The 12,009-nt window shown below is 35.4% G+C and overlaps 1 protein-coding gene across 1 annotated transcript; it reads right to left on the reverse strand.

Moving 5' to 3' along the window:
• Positions 1 to 405: 405 nt before the first annotated feature.
• Positions 406 to 10,546, reverse strand: SYT4 (synaptotagmin 4). Its single transcript, XM_072829427.1, has 4 exons — positions 10,216 to 10,546; positions 6,295 to 7,109; positions 4,494 to 4,614; positions 406 to 3,159 (listed from the first exon to the last, which is right to left on the reverse strand). Exons 1-4 carry the CDS (start codon positions 10,247 to 10,249, stop codon positions 2,852 to 2,854), a joined length of 1,278 nt encoding a protein of 425 aa, XP_072685528.1. The 5' UTR covers positions 10,250 to 10,546; the 3' UTR covers positions 406 to 2,851.
• Between the last annotated feature and the right edge of the window lie 1,463 nt (positions 10,547 to 12,009).

Consider the following 12,009-nt stretch of genomic DNA (forward strand, 5'->3'; position numbering starts at 1 on the left):
ACTGTCCTTAAGTAAAAATTAAAATCTTAAAAAGACAACAACAGAAAAATCAAAGAATATGGGCATTATTCCCTTTAAGGGTCTAGGGGATCCAGTTGATGAGGACTTCTCCAGGAGGGAAGAGCATAGTCAGCCAAGAAATCCTTCTATTTCCTATCCACATGCACTTGAGTCAATTGCCTAAGCTTCTCAAGTCTCGAGTTTTGCTTTTGTATCATAGGAATAATGATAATTGCCTCCAATGATTATTGTGAAGATTAAAGAAATTAAGATAAATGGAAGACCTTGGTGCTGAATCACTAATGATACCTATGCTATGCCAGGAGATCCATTCAGGAAACTTAAAGCTTAGAAAGAAATAAGATTCTTATTACAGAGTCTATTGGCAGAAAGTTTGAGTTGAAATGGGTTGGGCAAAAGCAGCAATTTATTCATGTCTTACAAACATGGTCTTACAAACATCATACAGAGCTGGCACAAAAGAACAGACACCATCTCATACACCATGCTTCCTTCCAAATCACTTCTATTGAGTTACAACATCAGAACAAGTCAGTTACTGAGTTACACGGTTCTTCAAACATAAAGACCTCCCCATTAGGGGGGTTGGATTTGCTAATGAGACAAACAATTAATTTACATGTTTCATACAGCGCAGGATTTGTAACAGAATTCAAGATATTCACACTGATATTGTAATACATTTTAAAACAGTAAAATTTTCAGAAGATGATGGGATCACATGTCCCTGCCTGTTTCAATTTCTTTCTAGTTTTCCTTTTTTCTTTTCTTAAAAGCAGTTACAAAGAGTTTTACTCAACTTTTCACACTCGAAAACACTTTAAATTTTAAAAACTAAAAACTATTTACAAATTATTCATTGTAATTTTAAAAGTATTTGTTGTTGGTTTTGTTCGTTACACTTAAAAAAAAAAAAAAATCACCCGCCAACAACCATACTTTACTTGATACCACTGTTAACTTCTGGCTGCTGTGAAGGATACTTAGAGTTGACTCCTCACAACTTCTCAGAGCTCCAAAATATATTATATTACATGGCCCATGACACCAAATATACATACAAGAAAAAGGCCATTTGACGTCCCCAAACCACACATTGACTATAATTCATTTCATGTTGCTTTCGTAGAAATGCTGTGCGGTAACTTTCTGATGGAATAAAGACAATGATAGGGGATATTCTTTTTTAATCCCAAAGTCATCTTAAAGCACAAAAAAGAGGCTGACTTCAATCTTTGTACAAACAGAATGTAAAACATTTTCTTTACATTAGGCATAGTCATAAAAAGCATGTATAAGTTGTTTTGAAAATGCATTGTCATAGAATTTACAAACACTGTGATATCAAACACATTCTCAAAAACTGCTAAAGTACTGACACAAAACCTGACTCAAAATGTGAATTTTTCAGTAGACTTTATTTCTAACTTGCATATTTAATAATTCGACTGTACCCCGTTTCACTCATACTCGCTAAAAACTCAAATATAATGATGCTACCTCAAGTTCATTCTTTCAAGTAATCCCAGGGCGTTGCTTTGCTCTCGCAGGTTGCTATTGAATTTTAAAGCCCTGGTACTGGAAAAACCATACAAGACACGAGTCTATAAACTGCTCCACAGACAACAGCTCGAGACAAATTAGCCTAGAAAAGATAGTGAAACATACTTTGTTGTGCTAATTTGACAGCCTAAATATATTTTGTGTGAACATGTGTAAATTATATTAGGCTTTGCTGTGTAGCTATTTTTTAGGCATTACTTAGTTTGTTGGCTTAAGTGACGCTTTCTATCTGGCAAGGGTTAAAACTTCAGTTCTCATTCTGTTTCTTTCCAAATAGTAGCTTAGTCCATTCTAGGGGAGGACAAGCTAAACGAAGACTTAGCTATGCCCTTTCTGTGCACAAGGGATGGCCCTGAATGCACACTTACAGACTGTACATATTTCTTTTCAGAAAGCTGCATTTCTAACTGCATTTCCAGCTGAAGTTTATTTCTTGACCCACTAACTAATTCCACAATTTCACAACGGTAAACAGGGCTTTCTTAGACCACGCTGATGTTTATGAAGGGCAGTGAATAATTCAAGGCTGTGGTTCTTATGTGAGATCATATTTTACAACAATTTGACTCACATATAACCTTAGGAGGGAGAAAAATAATATTTCAGCCACAGTGTTCTCAACTCAGCCCTTTGATAAAGTGATTTCTCAGCTTGTTCACTGTCCTTTTGAAACAAAAGCAAGTTACTCTTTGTATGATAAAGTATCAAATAATTACAAACTAAAGAGAAATGACCATATGCTTTTTTATATGCAAGACGACCATTTGCACACGACATAATGAATAAAAACAAACTAGAGAATGTTCTTTAATATCTTTGGATTTAAAGAAAAATGGACTTCCCATCTGAAGAAAAATGGATGAATTTTCATAAGAGAAAGCATGCTTTTCATTTCTAAATCCTAAAAACCACATGGCTTTCCAGTGATACGTTCCCATGAGATCATCACCTTCTAAACCATATCCATAGCTTGGGATTGCACTGCCATATTCATAAAATGCTTGGCTACTCTGGCCACCTGCAGAAGAGATTAAATACCTCAGGAAAATTTATCCAACTTCTCGAATATTGGGGGGAAAGCATCATGACACACATTTATAGTTACTTTCTGGTCTGCTAATTCAATCCATTTCTAACAACCAAAAAAAAAAAAAAAAGGGCAGCTTGTTTCCACAAGCTTGTAATCACATATCAGGAAAAAAAGAGAAAGAAAATTGCTCCTTGCCTAGTAAAAACCATTGAGTTCCAACTCATCATAGCTAGGATGCTACCCATCACAGAGCATATGCCACTTGGCAATTTGTCTCCTGGGATAGTCCCAGATCTCTTTCCAGTGCTCTCCACGGGTTCCTTCTGCTGTTGCTCCCAGGACCAACCTCCCTATCACCTCATTTCTGGATCCCCTTTCAGAATCCAAAACCAGAAATTCAACACTTATCTCTTCAAGACTCTCACAAGGAATATCAAAGACAAATAGTTCATTGAACACTGCATTGGGGGTGCATTTCTTCACGTGAGTCTTCTTTTTAGAGATTCTCTTTTTGGCATGGTACAGGTTCACTTTCACGTAGGGATCTGCAATGGTAAACGACAGATGTTATACTGGCAGAACCTGGCTGGAGAGTTGATCTCCACATACTGGTGCCCTTAGAGATTGTTGCATGCCAATAAAGTGAGATGGTAATGAAAATGAGTCAGAACAAAGTGAAAATATGGATAAAGCCTGGACTCTCTATTAATCAACGAATTGAAAACAAGTAAGAATGTGCAATGTGAAGAGAAAATAGCTCTAAACCACAGGATGGGAAAGGAAGTATAATGGCAGGAAAAAGAGATAATATTTAAAAAATTAATGGTCTTGATTACTTAGAACCCATTCCAGAAAATAGGATAGAAGAAAAAAACATCAGACAAGACTCAGCCTGACTGAGTTGTATGAGTGGGTGAGTCTCTCTACCTCTCTATTTTTTTTGTTGAACAGGCATTTAGAATTCACAATGGCAATGTCCTTTTTTGCTTTGAATTTTGTGCTTCTCTATCACCAGCTGGGTTTGCTTCTTGTTTTCAAGTGCTGGTCTTCCCTGTGTCATCCTTAATGTGTGGATGTTAGGATCATACTACCTTATCGCACATTTAATTATATTATTTTGCCTCTTTCTAGTCGAAGTATATGATTCCGTTCAGCTTCCTAATCTAAACATTTGAGACATTCAACTGCCATTATTAAATAATAGTAACAGTAATAATAATAAAAAAAAAACCTAGATGTCTTTTAATGAAGTATATCTTTCTAGTCTTCTCAATCCCCCTAAAGTTAAGTATTATTATATATAGTTTGTAGAGAGATTATGAAACATAACCAAGGTTATATACTAAAATGGAAGGATTTGGATTTGAACTCATATCACTTTAACCCATAGGCCATGTGTTCTTTTCACTGTGCAATACAATAAATAATTTTTTAAAATTAGTCACAAAACTAAAAGCTAATGCTTAAAGCAGATGCATAAGGAATTAAATGAAAAATAATAAAATAGCAACAGAAGTGTAAATGAAGGCAGGCTCATTAAAAACATGAAAATAATGGACTCTTCTCCCAAACCATTGCTGTTTTTGGCAATGACCTCTCACCTCTGCATTTATCACTGCCTTCTGCTTCAAACCCACTCAATCAGACATCTACGATGTATTAGCAATGGTTTAGATTTTAGGACTATGTAGTTTTATTTTTCTTGCTAATGGTTTGGCTCACATCGTTATTCCATTAAATGAGAAGCAGAAAAAACAATCACATCACTTGCTCTTGTGAGTAAAAGGTAAATCAAAATCATATTAGTTGCCAACTATTTTGCTCAATTTATTACTCACTTGTACACTGAGACTTGAGTTTTTTTCAGAAGCATTCTTACCTGAGAGTCCAGACACATCAGATTTCGGCAGGTGTCGAGCTTTTAAAACAACCACAGTGAGAGTATTTGTAGTGGATTGATAGCAGAGAGAGATCAGTAACTCACCCCGTCCTGAAGACTTCTAAACAAAGAGAGATGTGGTGTAAGTTTTTTTTATTATTTTTTGTTTGAAGTTTATACTTATAGCAACACTTTAAAGCAATACAATGTTATGATTTAAGTGTAATTTTCTTACTTATTTTTAATATGCTAAGGAATTCAAGCTTTTGTGCAGTACTCTCACATTCTAAAAACAACTGGCTGCCATCTTGTGGTGATTTTAGGTACTACAGGATGTTAAAATCTATAGAGTTAGCCACACCCATTACTAGAAATGTTTAAAAGGGTAATAGAGTATAACCTATACAGGTGTTGTTTTTTGTGTTTTGTTTTGTTTTTTTTACTTTTGCTTTTTAACTAAAATAACTACTTTTTAAAGTTATTAATAGTAATAAAAATTGTCTAATCATGTGAATGGCTCTGTAATAGGGCAAAATGATTCAAGCTTGATTTGATTTGTTTTTTTCAAAAGCACTGACATTATTGAAATTTGAATTCAGACCAACTGAAATTTATTCTAACTGCTACCGTCTCCTGCCCAAGGGGGCTGATGGAGTTAAAAAGCTCTGTCCCCAGCCCCCACTCAAAGTCCTCATTCAAATCTAAGAAATGAATTAAGTATTGGAGGGAATTGACTCAATTTTTAATACTTTGTTTTTGGAGAGTATCATAAGATCCTTCTTTGTATGCTACTTAGATTTTATTTTTACTTTAAAGATATTCGGTAAGATGATGAAGAACTCAAATTACAAGTTTTATATGATAGTAACAAAATGTAAACTCAGGGCTAGATTATAACTAAGAATGATGGCTGGTCATATAAAACTTCAATCTATATACAAAAACTATAATGGGGTCATTATAGGAATAAGGAGTCCAAGAAGAATAAGAGCTAGGAATATATCTTTATTCCTACTGTGCCACTAAACAACTGGGTGTCTCAAAGAAGCTACTTAATTTTCTGGCCTTTGACTTTTCATTAATTTCAACAAAGAAACAAAGGTGAGCTTTATGGTATTCTATAAAATCATGCCTTATAGAAGCAAGTTATTCTGAAATACTACAGTTTAAAGCAATTGAGTTCTATACTTAAAGGAGAAATAGAATTAATTTTGATATCTTATCATTGTCTAATAGTCTCAGAGCTACCAAAGCAGTGTAACTACAAAGGCAGAATAGCTCACTTCTTGTCATACAACATAGTGATGAACATTTATAATTCAATATGATATGATGTCTCCTCCTTAAAAAGAAATTCCATGAAAAGTCAATACAACTTCCAAATCATCAGGATAAATTGATTTTACTTTAAATTTCAAATTCAATTATGCTGACCTTGAAACATATTTGTTAACTTGTTTATGCATAAGAAATATTTGCCTGTATTTTAGTTTAAGTGGCAATCTTAGTCAAAATACTTATGACAGGAATTAATAAAAATACTTATATAAGTATTATTTAAATATCCATAAAAATGCCTATTCATTTGATATAATTAAAATATTTTAAGCATTTCAGTTGTGGATTAAATATTCTTTCATACACTCTATTCCCTTGTTCCCCATTTGACTATGATTAATAATAATTAAACATGGTAAAGGTGATATGTATAAAACTTATCAGTTTAATGAAAATCCCCTAGATACAAAAAAGCTAAATAAAAGATTGTTTATAAATACTTTAAGCACTAAAAATGAATTACCCTAACATTTCTTTTGATAATCTCTCTGTTCATTAACATTTTTCCATCAGATAATTCAATTCCTGCAAGAGGGATAAGGACTTCTCCAATGATATCATCTCTTGAAAACCTGTCAAAACTCAAGATTGTGAAGTGCAAGGCCAACTCTTGGATCTGGGTGTAGAGGATCCCATAGAATGTGAAGGTCTCATCAAAAGCCGGGTCCAAGGTCTTTCTCAGAACTCTGGTTTTCACTTTATGCTTCTTCTCTGGGAGGATCGTCATTTTGATGTATGGGTCAGAGGTCATTGACTGCTCATCCATGGCAGGCAAGCCACGGGCTTCCTTGATATTTACCACAAACGCTTTCTTCTCAAAGTTGTACTCTAAGGAGAAGAAGAGGGTTCCCAGCTTCTCCTGCTTCTCTTCTGAAGAAAGGGAAGTGCTGGACTTTAAGCTATCAGGGGAAACAGCCTCTTTCTCCCCTTCTGAAAAGAGCTTTGGGGTCACATTCTCCAGATCAGAAGGGGTACTAGCTTTGAGGTTTGTTTTGGGAAAATTGCCATTGAGATCTCTCTTCTCAAGGTCAAGATGTAATGAATTCTTTGGCACAGCTGGTTTATTCTTTACTTCATTTTTGTCATCTGCTCCGAACTTCTTCTTGCTACTTAGGTTTTCAGGATAAATATCAACTCCTTTTAGTACATGCACAAACTTATATGGAGGAGTCTTGTTAGACTTGGATGATTTTCTCTGACAGCAGATCCATGCAAATAGAGAGACTGTGAAGACCAGGCCAAATGCACTGAAGATCCCCACCACTGTGGGGATTTCATCTGAAAAATCAAATGACCAATAACATATTAAAGGAGCAGAGTTGGAGGTATGAGCCTATTTGAAAAGCATACTGGAGCTGGTAATTGCTGTAGGCTGCACAGATTGGATTACTTTCCGACTGTTCTGGGTATGAGTTATGTACATGTTTCATATCACCTTAGGAATAAACACATACACTGTGTGACATACAGAAAAAAATACACTATGATAGAAACTTTCCTATTTCAGTAATTTTTCACAAATCAAATAAAATGATGAAACTGGGCTTAGGTCAGGGATGAGGGATGCCAAATGACCCTGACCTACCTTTCTTTTCTCAGATAACATGAGTTAACTCTAGCATGATAGGTCAGTACTAATTTCATTATGTTTTCTTGACATTTTGAGGCTTTCCAGAAGCATCAATTTTTACTGACTATGAAACTCTAAGTGTACATTCTTCAAATACTGAGAGATTTTATATTCTTAGTAGTTCTTTATTTATCCTAGATTCAAGCAGCAGACATTCAAGCACTGAGCAAAGGGGCTCAGTGGTTCCAGGAATTTTAAGAAATGAAGGAACATTATATGCTATTGTCACAAACTCGTTAATAATTTCCATCTCAATTATGGAACACGGTAAGAGAAATGTGACATATATTGGGGAAAAAAGAACAAAAAACAATGAAGAACAGGATATTAATTTTACATAACTTTTTTTTAATTTTACATAACTTATAAACACTACAAATTCCTTGTATACAGATCCTAAATTTCTCAAACACTGTATTTCCAAAGTACAAATTAATTATACCTAAGTGGGATAAAAAAAAAAAAACAACAACAGTTACAAATGAATCACCATTCCTTAATGTGTAATGAGAAGAGTAAGTATAGATAATTTAGAGTCCAATTTTATCCATAAACTTATTTTTTCTAGCACATTTCTACATGGTAAAGGGTAATCAAATTGAACTTGGCATTCTTTCCTTGAATGAGGGCACATTAAATTACTGACATTAGGTAACACTGATTATGCATGAAGCTTATCATGTCCCATATGTAAGCATATTTCTCCAACAAATGATTAATAACACTGTGTAAGTAAAAGCATATTGCTAAATCTGGACACAGTGCGTCAACTGAGTCAGTGTTTAATATAATCATAGTGACTATAACTAATGTAATATTATCTGCAGTTAATTTCATTCTTAACTATTTTTATCCCAAATAGTGAATAGTAAAGTTAGAAGTCAGTCAGGAAAGGGTTAAGGCTTGTTTGAATAACCCCTGAAAGAATAATCTTTTGTTACTCCCCTTCCTCATCCCTCCAAATCTTCTGCCTATCTCTTCATAATTCAAAACTAAACTCAAAGAACATAAGAATCAGTAATGACAAATAAGAACAAATATATAAAAGATTAAAAAACAGCAATAAAAATTCTATACTGAAATTATATCAAGAAACTGATCATGTAGAGATGAAAAATAAACCTTTAAATTCCCCAAGTAGAAAAAGCAGCGAATTCTGCAGAAAAAGAATGAGGCGAGAGCTAAAGATAATCAGCTAAACTTACTATCAGCTTTTCAGTTTTTCCTTCTATTCAAGTCTTTGTGGGGGGAAAATTCCACTCCTGGACTCTCTAATAATCCAAGGCCAGGAAGCAAAACCAAATCATAAACTAAGGTAGTTCTTTACCCAATCGTGGGAGAACAATAAAAACAATAGAAAATTGTCCCTTTTCCCTCCTAAATAGATCAAAGGGCCAATCTATAACATATTTTTCAGTAGCACCATCTCTGAAAATGCCTCAGTAGTAGAAAATTTCTTCTTTTCAAATCAGAAATCAGGAATAAGCATCACAACAATATAAATTCAATCACCCAAATAAAATGTTGTAAAATAAACTCATTTCTGAATTAATGTCACAGATTGTATTTATTCAATACTTATGTCACAAGGCAAAATTTCAAGGTCTCCTGGAAAGACTCATGTACTCTGTACTCACTGTGTATTCTCTACTGAAAAGGTCTTAAGCTTTTGAGAGCAAAAACCTCAGTCATTTCACTCAGTTTAATAATAATTTTCATGTACTCGGAGATATCATTTCTTATCCACAAACTTCTGTAACATTTCCTGAATTTTTCTGAATACTTGTAAAGTAAGTAAAACTCCATCTCTTCTCTTTGGGATATAATAGGACCTAAAAATACTACTTTTTAGTTTGAAGTACATCTGATTTTATTTACTGAAAGAGAGAAAGAGAGCAGTGGTGCCAAAAAAACTGGTACAGGAAAAGGAAAATTGAACTGGAAAACATGATTCCTAATTCTACTTTCCAGTACCTTTTAGTGAAGTGTTCGACCTGCAACACTTCCCTCATCTCTCTGGGCTTTGGTTACTTCACCTGCGAAATGCAATGGACCAAGCTAGTTCATTTCAAATATCACTTTAACCCTAGCATCATAGGATTCTGTGTCTTCCACTAGCAACATATTTCAAGGATACAAGAAAAACAGCAGAGAAAAACAACTTTACGTTACACTCTGTAATAAAATATATATATACAGATTATATATATAATTATATATATTTTATTTTATATATATATATATATATATCCCAAACTACCAACATACAAGTTGCTTTATACTGAGATCAAACCCTTATGTAATCACAGAAACATTGGCTTCTCCTGGTAAGTTAAATACAGATTTACCTACCAATAAAAACCACCTACGGAATTAATGGAACCCACAGCAAACAACAGACCCCTTTCCTTTACTTAGCAGGTGCTGCAATTTACAGAGCTGCCTGAACGTTTCGGAACTTCTTGGATGTAAAATCCCTGTAGCATGCAGAAGGCAATTTTAAGGAGAAAGACAGCAAGGAAGGGGGAAACAACAGAGATAAGCCACGATTGCCCCCTTTACAGTTCTCATTTTCTTTTCAGATTACCTAGGAAATCCATATTCAACATCCCCTGGAAAAACAACAACATCATCATCATCATCATCATTATCAACAACAACAACAACAACAACAACAACAACAACAACAACAAAGCAGCCCACCCTGGAGTATTCAAGAATCAACCGCAGTTCTAAGTTGGGTAACTTGCTTACCAAATTCTTCCCGGCTGGTAGTGATCGGAGCCATTTTTTTGCTGCGTGTTCTGTCCGAGGTGCTGAACGGAAAACTCCCTGGCTTGGTTCACTTGCCCGGATCTGAGGCGCCGGCTTTCCCGAGCGCTGGGAACAACGGCGCGGAGCCCAGAGGACCTGTGCCCTGAACGGGAGGAGGCAGAGAGGGAGGTCCTCCCGCCCTCGCCCAGTGATTTGCCACCCCTGTTCCTGTTTTGGCTCTTCTGAGAAGCTCGTCTCTGAGACTCTAGACGTGGCTGAAACCCGAATTGACGCAATCCTGACGCTACAGGGTTGAAATCAGCACCTGCCCTCCTTCCCTCCACCCTCCAAGCCTCTCCTCTCCTTCTTTCTTCCTCCCTTCTCCCCTGAGGATTCAACACATACTCATCAATTATTTTAACTGTTGGACTACTGGAGATTAGCTTTGCTATTCGGGGGGGGGGGGGGCCACAGGAGGGGGGCTCACAGACACATGGTGATGAGCCCCCAAACTCATTCTTGTCAGTTTCTAATATAAAATCTCCTGATCATCAAGATGAGTAAAAATGTGCCTGTGAGTTATCAGAATAACGCGATTTACAGGGATGATTTAGGCTAAGAGTCAGAAGACAGAAATGTCTGCATCAAATGAACATTGTGACATGCAGGAATACGTTTCTTGCTTTCTAAATTTTTCTTTGATATGTTATACCTACGTTAGAAAAGAATCCACTGCACATTAATCCATTTGAAATAAGATAACAGTTTTCCCTCTATAATCACTTATTTTCTAATAAATAGTCTAAACATTTTGCTGATGCTGTTGCTCCATCTGTCTGTCAGTTCTCTTCCCTTTAATATCTGACATTTGACCAGTTGAAGTACTTAGGAACAGATGGGAATAATCCCTTCTGTATTCAGACTCACTCTCAGTTATGACTTTTGCATATAATGAGACTGCTCCTGGAATGGCATTTCTGGTTAAAAGCCTTGACTTCTAACAGGATTGTGCAAAATAATAACAAGAATCAGACCAAAATTGAAAATTAATGAAATTGATGATTATTGGTTATTTTGTTAGGAAAACATTTTTTTTTCTGAATGGATAATATTTCTGGGTTTGAAGAACTGGAGAATATAGGGTGTCAGGATCTGATTAATTTTAATCCGAAGAGTATTCCTTTTAAAACAAATGTTTAGCAATTTTCCAAAGGAGAGAACTCATGTTGTAACTTCAACTGTCAATTATTGCTCCGCAAAGAATTCTTTTGCTCTGGAGCTCAGTGAGCAAATGACATTCAGTATGTGCTGGGATGGGGGAGGACGGGGGCACTGAGTGGCTCCCAGAAAGCTACTACATAAGTGACAGGTTCCTGCACATTGGTGAGCAGTCGCCCTGAGCGTCAGGATTGTGTCTGGGGGAAAATTAGCTTCAGTCTTTTGCATCATGGAAAATTTTATAAACCAAAGTCCTTTTCTTTCCCTTTCTACTGTTCCCACATACTTGGCATTTTAACATTCTTCTAACAGATTTTTTAAAACCCTATATTGTCATGCTATGAAAACATAAACTAATTTACTATGTTTAATTTTTTTCCATTGGCAGAACCTGTGTTTTGTGTCCTCATCGTTTCATTTCATTCAGATTACTTGCTTCCTCAGTTATGCATGAACCTAGTGGGATTGTCCCTAGGAATAGACATTCATTAGATGAAAGTGGTATTTATTTTGATTCATATACCACAGGTAAACAAAATATATGGTGTGAGGCTTACTAGAATATGTGTTTCCTGG

Source organism: Canis lupus, chromosome 6 (assembly GCF_048164855.1).
Source record: "Canis lupus baileyi chromosome 6, mCanLup2.hap1, whole genome shotgun sequence".
Lineage (NCBI taxonomy): Eukaryota > Metazoa > Chordata > Mammalia > Carnivora > Canidae > Canis > Canis lupus.

What these genes read in the sequence shown, in the direction of transcription:
- SYT4 (XM_072829427.1), bottom strand. Translation starts at nt 10,249, where the DNA reads ATGGCTCCGATCACTACCAGCCGGGAAGAATTTG. An exon ending in TTATCAAAAGAAATGTTAGG is followed by an intron (nt 4,615 to 6,294) that starts GTAATTCATTTT and finishes CTCTTTGTTTAG; the next exon opens with AAGTCTTCAGGACGGGGTGA. An exon ending in TGATGTGTCTGGACTCTCAG is followed by an intron (nt 3,160 to 4,493) that starts GTAAGAATGCTT and finishes TTACCATTGCAG; the next exon opens with ATCCCTACGTGAAAGTGAAC.